This window comes from Mizuhopecten yessoensis, unplaced genomic scaffold (assembly GCF_002113885.1).
Source record: "Mizuhopecten yessoensis strain PY_sf001 unplaced genomic scaffold, ASM211388v2 scaffold11183, whole genome shotgun sequence".
Classification (NCBI taxonomy): domain Eukaryota; kingdom Metazoa; phylum Mollusca; class Bivalvia; order Pectinida; family Pectinidae; genus Mizuhopecten; species Mizuhopecten yessoensis.
Genome location: NW_018408921.1, coordinates 608,005 through 624,247, shown reverse-complemented (window position 1 = coordinate 624,247; position 16,243 = coordinate 608,005). Strand labels below are relative to the sequence as shown.

Sequence of the window (16,243 nt, the reverse complement as noted above, 5' to 3'; positions counted from 1 at the left end):
ATATATATTTTTCACTGCAGTGAAAAATGCTCAAATGACAATTACATATATATCACTGATCAACACTTAATATCTAATTAATAATAGCGTCGAGACATAACTATATTGGTATTTGATAATGGTACATTAAGATAGCTACATTGTAAAGTCAAATCTCTCGCTGATATATCATAATTAGCTTGTTGCGGATTAATACTTTCGGGTAAGACTAATCATGATTTTAATATCTTGCACAGACAGACTGAAATACGTATATGATGTAGCTTAAGGTAACACCCTTAAAAAAGAATTAGTTTGCGTGTCAGAATCCCAAAAGCAAAAATTCATTTTCATATAAATAAATGTGATTTACATCATGAACGAATATATATAACATTAATACAATAATTGAGATAAAGAACAATATTGTTTGGATGATGAATCACAAATACTTCAATTAATTAATTGTTCCTTTTTTCAACATTAGATATCCAAATAAAATACCACATACCCATACGACAAACACTTTATTATTTTATCATTTTTAATCGTCTTACATCTAATTTTAAAATAGTCTTAATTTGTGAATATCAAAATTCTAATTAATGGAAAGTGGATGAACATTGGAAGAGTCTGACAAAAAGGAAAAATGAAAATGACATTTAACGTCATGTAATAACTCATAATTTAAAGTCGATCATATTAATGGTGTTTATAGTCGGTCCAACAACTTTTTAGAATCGACTTTCTGAAAATCAGACATACAGTATGTATATATTTCGTTACACTACATTGGCAATGAACGACGCTGTAGGCAACATGGTGATGGTTCTTAAGAAAACGATTTATCTTTCACATAAGATCTGCATTAAATCTTATATAAAATTAATATTTATCTTTCACATAAGAGCGGCATTAAATCTTACATAACATTAATATCGTATCATTTATAATGATAAAGTCTGTTTGTACTGTGTATATAACAGTCAAAATATTTCAAAGTAGTATTATCATTATTATAAACAGCTACATGTAACTCGAACACAGATCTAAAATATATCGTTTATCTCGAACTCACATTTGTTGACATGGAATTTCAGCTTAGTTTTCAAAAGTGTTCTTTATCCATATGAAACAAATTATTTTAAATTTCAAATTATAACTAGGTACTTTATTATTTTTTGTTTTAAAAAGGTAATCGATTATCACATTTTCCTCAAAAGAAATCTAAGTTGCAAATTCCCGATTTGACTTTATTGTAAAACAATAACTTAAACACACATGAAGGTTATGTTGTAGATTATTAATATATATGATGATGATTCGATATCTACATAACATTGATCACTCTGATCAGTGATGCATAATTTCATATTTTGAAGTAAAATTATGCACTGGTATAATTGGGCAATAATCATGACATACTGAATACCGCGAAATGTTCGCCCAGTCAAACTCTCGCCCTTCTCCCTTACTCTCAATTTTCGCCAAGCGTACAATTCGTCCTTTAAATAAAATACCTATGTATATTATGTTGTCTACCTATATTCACCGTAATAATAAATTCGCCCTCGTTGCAGAGGGCAATAAAGGCGAAATTTAAACTGCGGCAAAAAGTTCCCGGTATACCGTAATAAGTTAATTGTATACAACGGCACTTGCGGAACATATAAAGATACATTAGTTGTTTTAGATATTCTGAATTGTTATGATAGTCATTACACTCAAAGTCCCAAGGAGTCCAACTCTGACGTCATTTGACACACGGCACAGGGTTCACAGCACATAGAGGCCCAGAAATCTCCTAATAGGGAACCCTACAAAACAATGAATAACATTGATTATACAACATCAAGAAGGATAACAAAAGAAAACAGTTATTTGGAGGTCTACAACCAACATGAATACAATTATAAAGCGACGTACAAAATAACGCATGTAAGGAAGTATCGTCATGCAACTGAAATAAGCAGTGGAGATGCCTTCACAACAATAGTTATAAACTAGTTCGGAAGGCTACAAAGCAACAACAATACAATTGAAAGGAGGCCTGCAAACAGTGAAACTTTAAAGGTTCGAGGAAAAAATATGCCTTATCCTACTGTATCACACTTCATTTTACAGAGTGTTATAGTTAAAAACGACTTATGTGGGCCATCGTCAGAGTGAGAGATGTCTTGTCATCTTATTAGAAGACGTTGAATTATCTACAAATTAATGCGCTGCCCCTTTTGCAACCTTTGGGATCTATTTACTTTTCTTTTCTCACTTCCCTTCGATCTGATGTGTTTCCCTAGACAGCCGACCTCATATATGACCTATGCTGTTGTCTGGACATTGAACCCCATTTAGCGAAACTAATTTGTGATACAGTAATAGAAATCTTTAAAAAAATAAATAATAATAATAATAATAATTTAAAGTGACTTCTTTAAGAAAATTGTTGTGATATCTGACTGTTTGTTACTGATATATACTCTCTCTTATTCGACCAGACGATTTTGCTTTCCCTTTTTTCGTTGAAAATATGTTTGTTGCACTGTACCATAATATTAGCATGAATCCTGCATAAAATAGTCATTAATGTAAAAAGATGAAATGCAATGCCGGTAAACATTTATCAAATAAAACCGAATGTTATAGATTACCCGATACATAGAGGTTCCCCTACGATTGGTGGTTGGTTATCATGTCAGTGTAACTCGATTCATATACTCGAGTATCATATAAAGACACGAGGTATCATACACATGATAACAAACCATCGAGAGTGTGGGACCTTTTCCTCCTACAACGTTAAGATATTACACCACATGTCTCTTTTAGAAATACAGAAAAAATGGTCCTGAAATGTGACGTCACAATGGAAAATGACGTCGCAAAGCATTGTTGCTAGACGTCATAATGAGGACATTGATCAATGAAATAACGCCCAGGGTGTTACATGCTAGTGGGTAAACAAACATGTTTACCAAATGTCCTAGCAGGTGTACCCAATGAGTCGGGATAGAGAAAAACCTATAGTGGTTGTGGGAGAAAAGAATGTATGGATTTGATATACAGAAGACTATACAGATTGTTATAATGTCATTTTCTAAGCATAGTCATTAATTCAAGTCTTTGAAAAATCTCACTGTCAATTGTTAAAGGATGACAAATCCGTATTTGACTAATGTGTTCTGCGTTTTTCCAAAAATAATAATATATGATAAAAAAAGAAGTTATCTTCTACCTGTGACCTAATCTTACCGGACAGTTATAAGGCCCCAACACGATGCTTTAATGAACAAATATTTGTTTTGTAACCTTCATGCTGAACAAAAATACTACACTTCAAATTAAACCGGTAGGCAAAGTTATTTGTTAACTATCATTTGACCGACAAAATTTCTTTTGACCTTACGTGTTGTTTTCACGACTGAATTGTATCAAGATTCAATGATGTGCTTATCGTAGTAAATTTGGATTAAAGCGGATTGGCAATCTAGGAAAGTTATGCAAAAACAATGGACGAACGATCGATGGATGATAAACAACACGTGACAGACGCCTTTTGTATTTTGCTGAAAACCAACTTGTATGAAGTTACACTATCTAATTTCTGATACATTGTGGCAAATCTATAAAGAAAACCCATTCAATCTAAGTGGTTTGGAAGTATTACGTACCTTTATGCCGAATAAGGTCCTAACTTTGATTCTGAGGGCGAAGACAGCACACGGAATAAGAGCCATGAACGGAGTCTCACCAAGCCGGGTAGCCACCATATATTTGTGATACGGCCAGCAACAACACAGACTACAACCTGGAAAGTATACGTTCTTGATTATATGTAATAGAATATATCACTCCCGTGGGATATAGACAGAGAAATCCCAACCCGATGGTAAGGTTTTTGAAGTTTTGCGCGAGGTTTTGCCGAGGGTTGAGATTATTTTCTGCATTACAGAGTACTGACTGATTAATTTTCCCCTACATTTTCCTTCCGTAGTCAGGAAAATATATTTCTGTCTAACCCTTAGTTAAAGGTCGGGCATTCTCCTCTCATAATAATTGAAGGACGTCACGGCAACCATACACTGACGTCACATCAACAATAGCAGATATCCGATTTTCTGGAAATTGTACAATCAATGGTTGCATTTCATGAAATTACCGCTTGTATTTGACGTGGAAGAACATTTTTTTTCCTATTTAAGGAGTAAAACAGAAACCTCTCAACCCTCGGGGTAAGATTCTTAAATATCTGGCTCTCGGCAAAACCTCGGGCTAGACATTAAGAATCTTCCTGATTGGTTGAGATTTTGATGTCTTACCCCACAAGGAAGGGAACAATTCAATTAACCTTTTCTAGCAAAAACAGGAAATTCGACTGCTAAGTGTAGGCGAAAGACGTTTCTTGTTGACCCTAAAACTAGAGTTTGATTCGTTACGTAATAACACATCTTTCAATTTTAGATATATTAGAAAACGCCTATTAATCAAAACACCACGTAGCAAGGGTTTTCTAACTGTCAGCCTTCATTCTACATTGACGACATCACCAACACATCACGACATAATTTATTTTTTTGACATTTCAATGTCTAATCTTTACAAGAAGATATGCGTATCGAAAACCGTTGGGTTACGAAGATGACTGAATAGGGATTCAACCGGAATTAGTGGTTGCCAGATTAACGACAGTCAACTGGATATATAGTTATTCAACCAGAATAAGTGGTAGCAAGATTAACGAGAGTCAACTGGTTATATAATGATTCAACCGGAAGAAGTGGTAGCCAAAATAACGAGAGTAGACTGGTTATATAGTTATTCAACCAGAATAAAGGGAAGCCAGATTAACGAGAGTCAACTGATTATATAATGACTCAACCGGAAGAAGTGGCAGTCAAATTAATGAGAGTCAACTGGTTATATAGTGATTCAACCGGAATAGTAGCCAGATTAATGAGAGTCAATTGGTTATATAGTGATTCAACCGGAATAATTGGTAGCCAAATTAACGAAAGTCAACTGGTTATATACTGACTCAACCGGAATTAGTGGTAGCCAGATTAATGAGAGTAAATGGGTCATATAGTGATTCAACCGGAATTAGTGGTAGCAAGATTAACGATGGTGAACTGGTTATATAGTGATTCAACCGGAATAAGTGGTAGCCAGATTAACTAGAGTCGCGAGTGGTTGTATATCGATTCAACCGGAATTAGTGTTTGCCAGATTAACGAGAGTCAACTGTTTATATAGTTATTCAACCGGAATTAGTGGTTTCCAGATTAACGACAGGCAACTGGTTATATAGTGATTCAACCGGAATTATTTGTAGCCAGAATAACGAGAGTCAACTGGTTATATAGTTATTCAACCGGAATTAGTGGTTTCCAGATTAACGACAGTCAACTGGTTATATAGTGATTCAACCGGAATTATTTGTAGCCAGAATAACGAGAGTCAACTGGTTATATAGTTATTCAACCGGAATTAGTGGTAGCCAGATAAACGAGGGTCAACTGTTTATATTGTGATTCAACCGGAATTAGTGGTAGCCAGATAAACGAGAGTCAACTGGTTATATAGTGATTCAACCGGAATTGGTGGTAGCCAGATTAACGAGGGTGCACTGGTTATATAATGACTCAACCGGAATAAGTGGATGCCAGAATAACGAGAGTAGACTGGTAATATAGTGATTCAACCGGAATCGGTGGTAGCCAGATTAACGAGGGTGAACTGGTTATATAGTGATTCAACCGGAATTGGTGGTAGCCAGATATTGACGAGGGTGAACTGGTTATATAGTGATTCAACCGGAATTGGTGGTAGCCAGATTAACGATGGTGAACTGGTTATATAGTGATTCAACCGGAATTGGTAGTAGCCAGATTAACGAGGGTGCACTGGTTATATAATGACTCAACCGGAATAAGTGGATGCCAGAATAACGAGAGTAGACTGGTTATATAGTGATTCAACCGGAATTAGTGGTAGCCAGATTAACGAGAGTAAATTGGTTAAAATTTGCAGTAGCGTAGCTGCCTTAGGTTCGAGTAGGCACGTGCCTACAAATTACTTCATAGTGTTTGTCTTAAGTCAGTGTAAATTTAGGAAATTGAACAATCGAATTCGGTATTAATTAAAATTAAAAATTATACTATATCCGGATATTTTATGTCTAGTACAAAGTACGAAAATTCAAGTCTTATTTTTGTTTTAGTCAAACAAGATCTTGTAACACACAAAATGCAAATCACTTTTCAAGCTAAATTAAAAACATATGCCAAAACCACAACGATGAACAAGTTTTAGGTCCGGAAAATTCGAAATATTAAATGTTCCGAGACCCAGTCAGAGTATCCCTCTCGCAGTAAAACTGTCTCGTTTCTTAATCTTTGTCTGCAAAGACTATTACATTGTCTGCTTGTAAAAATAGAACTAAGCATGCTAGATAGGCAAGGTAACCCTTCCAATACTCTTTCCAGTTGTTCGAAATTCGAAACACTAGTTAATCCACTTTTGTATAACAATCTCCGAATACCCATTAATGATAAGGATACCTACCTACCGTGTTTGTAGTTGATTCCGAAATTGCACAAAAATCCTTATGAATAACGTTATGTCTTGGGTTCATCTCGTTGTTCAACCAAGCCGTTATCCAATCGTTCGCTTTTACTCCGGTCAGCGGGTTTTTCATACGAAGCTACTTTTTGCGCGATAACGACAAATATACACCACCTAGCCAAGTCTTTCTATTTCAACCTCAGATATAATGACGACGTGATGTCTTTAAATGACAAGAAATGTATTGACCTCATCTATCTTAAGTACCCTCCCGAGCTTGAAATTAAGGAAAATATGAGATTTTCATCCTCAGCCGCCTCCCGCGATCACCTCTCATATATTTTTTTTAACGTAATCAATAGAGATCGCTTAAAACTATGCCGTACGATAAGTAGGAAGATTTCGACTTTCGGTTCATGGATTTTCTTTTTCTTGATAGTAGCATCCCTACTCCTCCGTGTTGCAGTTGATTCGGGTGGTAATCAACAGCTTTGTCCAAATAACTTAACTTCATTACTCCATTATGATATCATATGTCTTGTCTGCTGACTGACAAAGATTTGAAAGATGCACTAATGATGTCTTCCCCTGGTTTTATACATTTTGTGTAAACACTTATGCTTTTGTTGACTTTTTTAGAACCATTGTCCCAGCAATAAAAAGTTAATTTTAATTTATAGATTTTTGGATAACCACCGTATTTATTCTACTTAAAAAAGATTTTATAAGATATCGTCAGTGGGAACAAGTTGAAAACTCCTGATTAATTTCTCATGTTTAGATCATTACCACTCATCGTATTATTGGTATACATTTAATCATAAAACGCACCGGTAAACAAACTTATCAGTTGACTTTATATAAACTTAAAATGCTATTGTCGTTACCCTAGAAATTGCACCTACACATGATTTATATCCCAGCTACGCCCCTGAGTTTATTTGGACAGCAACATAGCGGAAACATGAAAGATATTATCAAAATCTTACATTTTCGATCCTCAGATTGACAGGAAAACAACGTTTGCGTCCAGTTTCTCTCACAGTGAGCGTCGTCAAATGGGACAGAGGAAGATGAAGGTCCGATTTGTTTCCCGCCAGGTTCGGATCGTGTCGTCTGCGAGGCGGCCGGTGACTGTTCCCGCTCTTTGACTACAAGCGTACCTATCGTTGAAGGCTGTGAGTCCACCACACCATTGTCGTTGTGAAAGCTGTAAGTCCCACTCATCAGGACCTTTTCGTCTTCATCTGATATAGACAGAATCATTACTTTTTCAAATGCCTCGGTAAATGTATTAACACAAAACCAACATTTAATCTTAACCTGAATTTTTATTAAATAGATAAGAGCAAATAAATATATTCATAATTCAAGTGGTAAACGTACATCACGTACAACACATTATGTGTCATTTCGGAATTGCCATGCTAACCTCATAAACATTTTTACCTACTTCACTCCGAAACACACTCAGTTCATCTCTCATTTCATTTTCTGCTGGGCGTATCTTTTCTCAACAAACGATAGCTAATTACGAAATAGACAGTGAATATGATCATCAAGTGCCAACCCAAGCGGCAAAGTGAACATCGAAACACAGAAAGAAAGAAAATGGAATGACAGTGGCAAGAGATATGTAAAAAGTGAAGAGGACGTGATGGTTATATGTAGCTGAAAGGTAAGTCGCGTTCAAACAGTTATCTAACCCGTGCCGTCTGTGATGGGAAAATTCGTTCACAAGACCATTATCTCTGATACTAGCCTATGTATGATTGGTGATGTAAACATTACATCTATATAATTACCAAACCGTAATTAATGTTGCTTCCCAGTACTTGGTTTATTGTTGATTATATGTAGCTGAAAGGTAAGGCGTGTCCTTACAGATTTCTGACTCATGCCGTCTGTGATTGGCAAATTTAGTTACACGACCATTAGGCTATCTATATACATAAACAAAAAATATTAACATGCATCTATGGTGATGTAAGCATTGCATTTGTTTAATTACCTAACCTTAATTCATTTTACTTGATAGTGCTTATGCTATTGTTGGTACTCTTTGAATTAATTAAACTAACACAAACATAAAAAACGAGATATACCAAAAATATAAACAACATCACACAAGGTAATACGGAATAAAAAAAAATTGTAAACACAGAAGATTGATTGTTCGTGCGAAATGTTGATTGTCTGGTATAGATTGTTTCATTGATTAGTTTTCTAAGTTGAGCAGTACAGGCCTGTTATTGATATGTGTCGTGGCTTATTTCCAATGTCAAGTTCTTTGTCAATTACATTGAGGACTTGTGATATTATATCACCATTTGGGGCCGATCCTGGGCAGAACCCGTCCTTATACAAACTCTTACATTAATACAAGAACGTGTTTCTACAGAAAATACATGTCAATAGGCCTAGTTGTTTATCTAGTTCCAAACCAGAGCGCCGGCAACGGCTGCTGCTGCTGCTGCTGCCGTTCAACAAATAGAACTTATATTCAATAAGATTTTGTCAAACGTTTTTATATTCTAAAGGTTGTGATTTTTTCACAAGTTATTCAAAATTGAACTCAGCGAAATAAAAATCATGCATTTTTCGCTTAGTTTCATATCGTTTGTTGTTATCTGATTAAACATCGCTTTCAATTCTACATTTATTTCCTAGCTTCTCACTTTCTGTGAGCATTGGTATTTATAACCACAATAAAATGTCCATCCTTGAAATTCCAGGTCTTATCCCCATGTACGTTCTCTGCAACCATAGAATACGACATGACAATATCGAAGGTTAAAAACTAGCAATTTGATAGCTTTCAGATATAAATAACTGACCAATCGATAGCGCTAGGCTGACATCCATTCATCCTCAATTCCCCATGGGTTACGCTCTCATATGTTATCTGCACCCCTGGAATATGTTATGGCAAAACCAAAGGCACGTGACTAGCTATTAGATTGGTCTCATGTAAAATAACAACTGACCAATCGCTAGACTGATACATGTCCTTTGAAGGAGCGACACCAGACTTCAAAGCCAGTCAATGTTACCGTCACGCTGCTGAGAGATTCTTTTGAGGTTCATCAAATAATCAAACTAGTCTTCTTATATCTTCCACAAGGTGGCACACACTGCTCCTTCGCTTTTGTCATGACATGATGTTCAATGGGGGAAGGCATTTGAAGACAGAGAGCATAAGTAAGCGTATCCCTTGGAGAATTTGGGAAGAAACGACACCCCACTTCAAAGCCATTCAATTTGACCGTTACGCTGCCGCGCGATTCTTTTGATATACATCAAAGTATTGAACTAATCTAAGTGTATCATTCACAAAATAACTCACACTCAGCTATCCAGTTTGTTTGGTCTCAGGGGGGAAAACCCTAACTAATCGCTAGTGTAATACCTGTCCTTTGAAGATAACAAATGAGCGATACCCGACTTCAAAGCCAGTCACTTTTACTGTTATGCGACCGCGCGATTCTTTTGATGTGCATCAAAGTATCAAATTAATCTTATGGTATCATCCGCAATGTGGCGCATACAGAGCATTCAATGTTGTCATGGCATATACCGGGGGTGTAGAGACCGTAAATGAGCGTGACCCCTGGAATTCCGAGGATGTGACATGTGATTAAGATGATGTGCGGCAATGACAATAATGCACACTCAACACCGTGCCCCAACACTTTGAACACGTGGAACAGACTTGATCCAAGACACATGATTTTGTATCATGTATATCGGTCATGTGTTAGCAACTTATGTCCGTGTTGATATCATAAGCGTATAGAACTATTATATTTGACATTTAACTGGGTCTTGGTGTTCATTTTAGCGTGGCATTAACGCTGTGGTCTGACTGATGGTGACAACGCCCATGTAATTGATCGTGCACTGGTGAAGTGCTGACGTTTCAGCGGTAATGGTTAATATCACAGCTGTCCCTTTAGGACTGATGTTAAAAGTTTCCTACATTCCCCCCNATTCATGCTGAAGATTTCTTAACAAAACATGTACAACTAAATAAACAATGTTCTTTTCCGAAAGTCGAGTCAAATATTTGTCAAGTACAACTTTCTTCTAAAAGTTGCCATACAGTTCACCGCAAAAGCAATTTGAATGTCAGCATTCAATCTTTGTAGAAATTAGTCGATTAACTTTTTCTGACAATATTTTTATTATTATATTTAGTAATAAGTTCCTGTATCTGAAAATAATAGAACTTGTCCGACATCACTAAACCATCTTTTTGTATATTCTATACATTTTAACTGACACACATTGTTGGCGTGAAGTTTATACATTAATCTATACCTGTGGCTTCTAAGTATAGAGGTATTCAGTAAAAATGAATTATAAAAAATAAACATTCTCAGCTTAACAACTTTCTTGACAGGATATGTCCCAATCTAAAATGAATCTGGTGTACTATTTTCCTATTTAGAAAAGATAAGAACACCGCCAAAAAAACCGCAATAACTCGTTCCAGTATAAACGTAACAAGAGACCGCGCGAGTCTGTATCAGTGAAATGCTTTAAAAACGAACAAGCACAAAAGAAAATATTCCTTAATGTTTTTTTCTCTGTAGTAATGTACATTTTGTACATCATCATTAACTAGAGAATTTATGACGATATGGTCAATCATACCTCACGTCAGGGTCAAAGTTCAAACCGATTACAATATTACTTCTACATATCTGCAGTAAGATGCATCAACACACCCACTGGAATTTAACAGGTTGCTGTAAGCCAGGCGAGTATAGACATTACGTAACCACTTGTGCTCGTGTAACACAAGTCTTGTGCCTTTTAAGACGTATACAGATAGCATAAATACCAGTCGCCAACCATTGACTATAAAACACTTAGTGTGATATTCTGTTTCCTTTCTCTTTCCGCACAAGAAACCTTTGGACACACATTTTAAGGATCCATCTCCACCTGTACTGTGTTTTTTCGTATAAACAGTAACCTCACTTTAACTTCCGTTTGGATATATCTGTAGTACAGGTGGGCCGGAACAATTCTATTGACCAGATAGCTCAATGGTTAGAGCAATAATATAACAATCTGAAGTGGCCCAGGGTTCGATTCGCGGTCTAGCTCCGCTATTTAATTTTCCTTTCACTGGGATTGATTATATTTTGTTTATTTCATGGTTAAGATAAATGAAAATGAAATAATTTCCCATAAAAGTCCCGCAATGTATGGTTTTCTTTTCAGAGATGAAATATCAAAGCTACAGTTATATGCCGGACAAAACATTCCCAACACTTAGTTACAATTTTTGGCAGTGGTATGGGGATCCTTAAAGAAATTTGGCTCCGAAAGGTGCTTTTAACCTTGCAGATATTTATTGAAAAAAAGAGATACATTTGTATAGATGCAAACTTTATATGTGCTGTACCTAATAACTGGAAAAAATGGAATCAAATTACACTTTTTATTTATGTGCTTTTTATATATCCTTGTTTCTTTCAAAGTTTGTTTTTCGAAATTACATGATTTTTTTTATGTAGGATGGCATTCATTGTAATCAATACATGTATTATTTCTTTTCTTAGTTTTTGTTAATGTATAGCAGAGAGGGCCTTTGAATTGTGAAATATATTTTGCTCAATCCGTTTGCTTCATTTATGCAACAAAAGAGGTTTAAATTTACATTTTGGTAGGCCTTCAAAATTGAATCATTAGTAAATTCATCGAACCAAAATTACCATATATAAAGATATTTTATTGATTTATTTGTTTTTAGTGATGAACTCTGTCGAAAAGGAGGTAAATGTAGCCTATATATCCGTAAATCCTTAACAGCAGTACTTCTATATTATCTTGTCTGTAACGATCTGATACGTCAGTCTAAAATTAGAGATTTGTGTGATTACGTCTGTAAAACAGCAAGCTTACGATAGATACACACACACCGAACAACTGTCTATGATCACGCTGATGAAAGCAAACACTTATCGGTACTGAACATCTCTATAGGCTGAAGTTTAACCTTTAAATTGGTATCTCGATCTTTTAAAGATTTCGAGCGAAAAATTGTATAACACCTATTTCCGCATTTCTATCTCATTTTATTCCGTAGCCATTTCTACCAACCCAACCCCATCGATATTCACATTTCTCCCTCATTTTATTCCAATAGCGATTTTTACAGCCCCCCACCCCAGCGATTGCCGCATTTTTATCTCATTTTACTTCAAAACCCATTTTCATTGCTACCCTCCAACCGATTACCGTATTTTACATAATCTAATTCCAATCGTCACTATACCCCCCCCCCCCCCCCCCCCCCCCCCCCCCCCCCCCCCNCATTTTATTCAAGTAGCCATTTTTACCGCCCTTATCTTTTTATTGTAGACGGCATGAGTAATGTGTGTTTATTCTTGAAAAAAAGGTCAGTTATCCGAAACGTTTAGAACAAACTAAAGTGAGTTTCATTGTAGATCTCGATTTAACAGATAGATTAAGTGTTATACAGTATCTGTGTAATAACATTTGGAAGACAGAATTTCATAAAATCGGAGTTGGACACTCCCGCCTTAATACTGCAGTTTTATATTGTTTCTAGCGAGCTATTTTCATAGAACAGTTGTTGCCTCTTAATTAAATAACCTACAGTGTATTTATAGAGCAGGGGTTATCCAATTCCTGAAATGACTCGGAATTCTTCAATGTTAGAAACAGAAAGTCTGCCAATTAAATTATATCATTATCCAATATGATGATTTTTGAATAGTTAAACAATATATGGAAATACACATTATATACATAAGGCTATTCTTATCGACGATAATACATTTTAAAGACATATGCTACATTACTGTGGCATTCTCTCCTTTAGGGTTTTGTTCATTTATAATGACGATGAAGAATTCGAGAATTCGTTCTTATAATTAGTAAACTCTGTTTCTATTAACGTAATGGGAGACAACTCATATACACATCGTAAGTAACTACTAATGCATTAGGCACCATATATCCTTAACCAAATTTAAGTTTCTTTTCAGTGTCTTAAGGATTCCCCTCCCAGTGCATTGTGTATATGTTAACCTGCACAGTAACCTCCCCTTAACTCCGTTTAGATAAACTGTAGTAGCACAGGTAGGCCGGGACACATCCGTTGACCAGATAGCACAATCGGTTAGAGCGATAGTAAAATATTCTGAAGTGACCAGGGACGTATCCCCGTCTCACGGTCTGGCCCCGCTGATTAATATAAACTGTATTTCATTCCAAATTAAGTTGCATTACATCACATAATATACAAAGTACAGAGGAAACTTATATAATTCCGTTTCCGAGACGCTGATTCTTTTACACTCACAACACTGTTGTTGATAAAGCCGCACAATGTATAGTTTTCTGTTCAAAAATGATTTCTCAAAGCTATAGTCATACCGGAAAACCCCAGTTCCAACACTTATATACAGTTTTTGACAGTGGTACAGGGATCTTTTATCACAATTAACGCCCCCCCCCCCCCCCCCCCCCCCCCCCCCCCATCACACACTACTGTAAATTCAGCTTCACTGATGCCTGTGTTTCACACGTGTCGGCTTTACGAACCCCGTGTACGTAATGCACGTACATACACACGCGAGCAGACAAGACAAGACAACATGGAGTGGGGCTATAAATATCTTAGTCGCGATGTTGAGCTCTTTCTAGACAAATAACTTCCACTCGAACTTTTCTTTAAACGATTAACTAATACTTACCAATTTCCATTTGGATGTAATCTTGGTTTCCTTTTGTCTAAATCGTCTTCTAACTTCTACAGGGGGGTATTCTGGTCACTATTTTCCATCTACCAGACATTCATCCCAACTAAAAATAAGTTTCTCCAAAGCTACAAGCATTAATGCTAAAGTAATTATCTGACGCGCGCGCGCTGTGGTGGGACTCTCTCATATCCCTGCCAGCAGCCGATACTGTTGGCATGAGTCACGGAAGGGGATGGCGGCAGTTTCACAGATGTGGTGAATGGAGACGGTATACACACGCCGGTTATATGTGTATCGTATATCTAAACAAACCTAAGTTACATTTATCGTAATTGTCAAAATGGCTTCCGTCAAACTTGGAATAGTGAGGCCTATACTACATGCACTAGAAAAACGCATTATGCACGGACATTTTATGGTAGAATTCAGTATTCAAATTCCGTATGTCGGTTGAAATGGGTCATAATTGTTTTATTACTGGTGATTTGGGCCTTTGGAATTGGTTAATTATCTAACATCACTAAAAAGATACAAAAAGGTAATCACTAGTAACATGTATGTGGTTCTATAGATTTTAGCTCAAGGGAGATAACTCTTACACAAATAATTGGAATGTTGTGTACAGAAGATTTGGCATAGCCATATATTTCTTATACAAGAAAACATATTGTCATCGCTCTCAATGCACATATCTTCTGTGTAGAAAAGAGATGTACGGGGTATCTAGAGCAGAAGTTTTGATTTCGCAGATGAAAAATAGTTAGACGACACCAATTTATCATAAAAGTTAAGGGAATTGGGCGCAGGTGGGGTACACACCAGACCAGAGACCTATAGTATCTAAATCAATCGATCAATCATCTCCGATTCACCGGTACCGGATATGACGTCCATGTGACTTTAGAAATTACTGAGACTTACTAGTATTTCGTATCAACGCACTCACTTTAAGAATACGGCTTTCGGATTGTGCTATATGGTACAGGGACGTAGTACTATAGGGCTTAGCAATCACAGGCATATACAGATCTGTACTTATAGCTCTTCACCCTTACCATAGGTCTCTGACTTCAGGTTTAGATTTCTTATATAAAGGTCTGTAACTGTCTCTTATCTGATCTTTACTTCAGGAGTATGAATCTCAGTACAATGAACCTTGAGTTGTCTCCCACTTAGTTGAAGTAACGTTTCTGATCTAGAGTGTGATCTCCTGCTCCTCCTCCTTCTCCTCCTCCTCCTCATCAACAGGAGAACTCCTCCTCCTCATCAACAGGAGAACTCCTCCTCCTCATCAACAGGAGAACTCCTCCTCCTCATCAACAGGAGAACTCCTCATCCTCATCAACAGGAGAACTCCTCATCATCATCAACAGGAGAAGAAGAAAAACACTCAACATGCAATCTAGATTGAAATATTTTGTCCATCCGTATCTCCGGGTCTCAAAGTCTTCGCAACAAACGGTTTTCGGGTCATAACCGGTCGAGTAGTGCCCTAGTGGGAAGGAGAAATCTGCTAACTTTGTCACAGTGGCTATCAATACACAAACTTTGGGAAAAGTGTTGGTTTCCAAATGCTACATATATCTCTTTAACAATGTATCAGATCTAAACCAAACTTGTGTTGCTGGAAGTAGATTCTTACTGAGTTTTTGGAAACTAGGTCAAAGTTCAAGGCCACAGTGCTAACCAAGACCTTTGGTGAAAACGACACACATTGTATACGACACACAGTTTTCCTTTCTTATTTTAGAATTGAATTATAAGGATTTGAAAAGATAATTTGCAGTTTATTCAGTGTGCAGTTCTGTTTTCGGTCTATATATCGATAGACCTTTTTAATTATCTAGTCCAATCCTTAAATACGAAACGAAAAACATGAACATTCACTGGTTGTGCTACATGAATCTGTATACAATTTATACTTACAAATCCCTGGAAAATGTTAAGAAAAAAATAACAGC

At 36.4% G+C, this 16,243-nt stretch overlaps 1 protein-coding gene across 1 annotated transcript; it reads right to left on the bottom strand.

Annotated features, from left to right (window-relative positions):
* Positions 1–1,211: 1,211 nt before the first annotated feature.
* Positions 1,212–14,496, bottom strand: LOC110440507 (placenta-specific gene 8 protein-like). Its single transcript, XM_021483628.1, has 4 exons — positions 14,277–14,496; positions 7,530–7,787; positions 3,648–3,784; positions 1,212–1,796 (listed from the first exon to the last, which is right to left on the bottom strand). The coding sequence occupies exons 1-4, from the start codon at positions 14,284–14,286 to the stop codon at positions 1,704–1,706; spliced, it is 498 nt and encodes a 165-aa protein (XP_021339303.1). The 5' UTR covers positions 14,287–14,496; the 3' UTR covers positions 1,212–1,703.
* Positions 14,497–16,243: the final 1,747 nt, after the last annotated feature.

Excerpts from the sequence above, each read along its gene's own strand:
- LOC110440507 (XM_021483628.1), bottom strand. Across the intron at positions 3,785-7,529 it reads TCAATCTGAGGATCGAAAAT|GTTGTAGTCTGTGTTGTTGC; the intron begins GTAAGATTTTGA and ends TATACTTTCCAG. Across the intron at positions 1,797-3,647 it reads GGACCTTATTCGGCATAAAG|GGTTCCCTATTAGGAGATTT; the intron begins GTACGTAATACT and ends ATTGTTTTGTAG.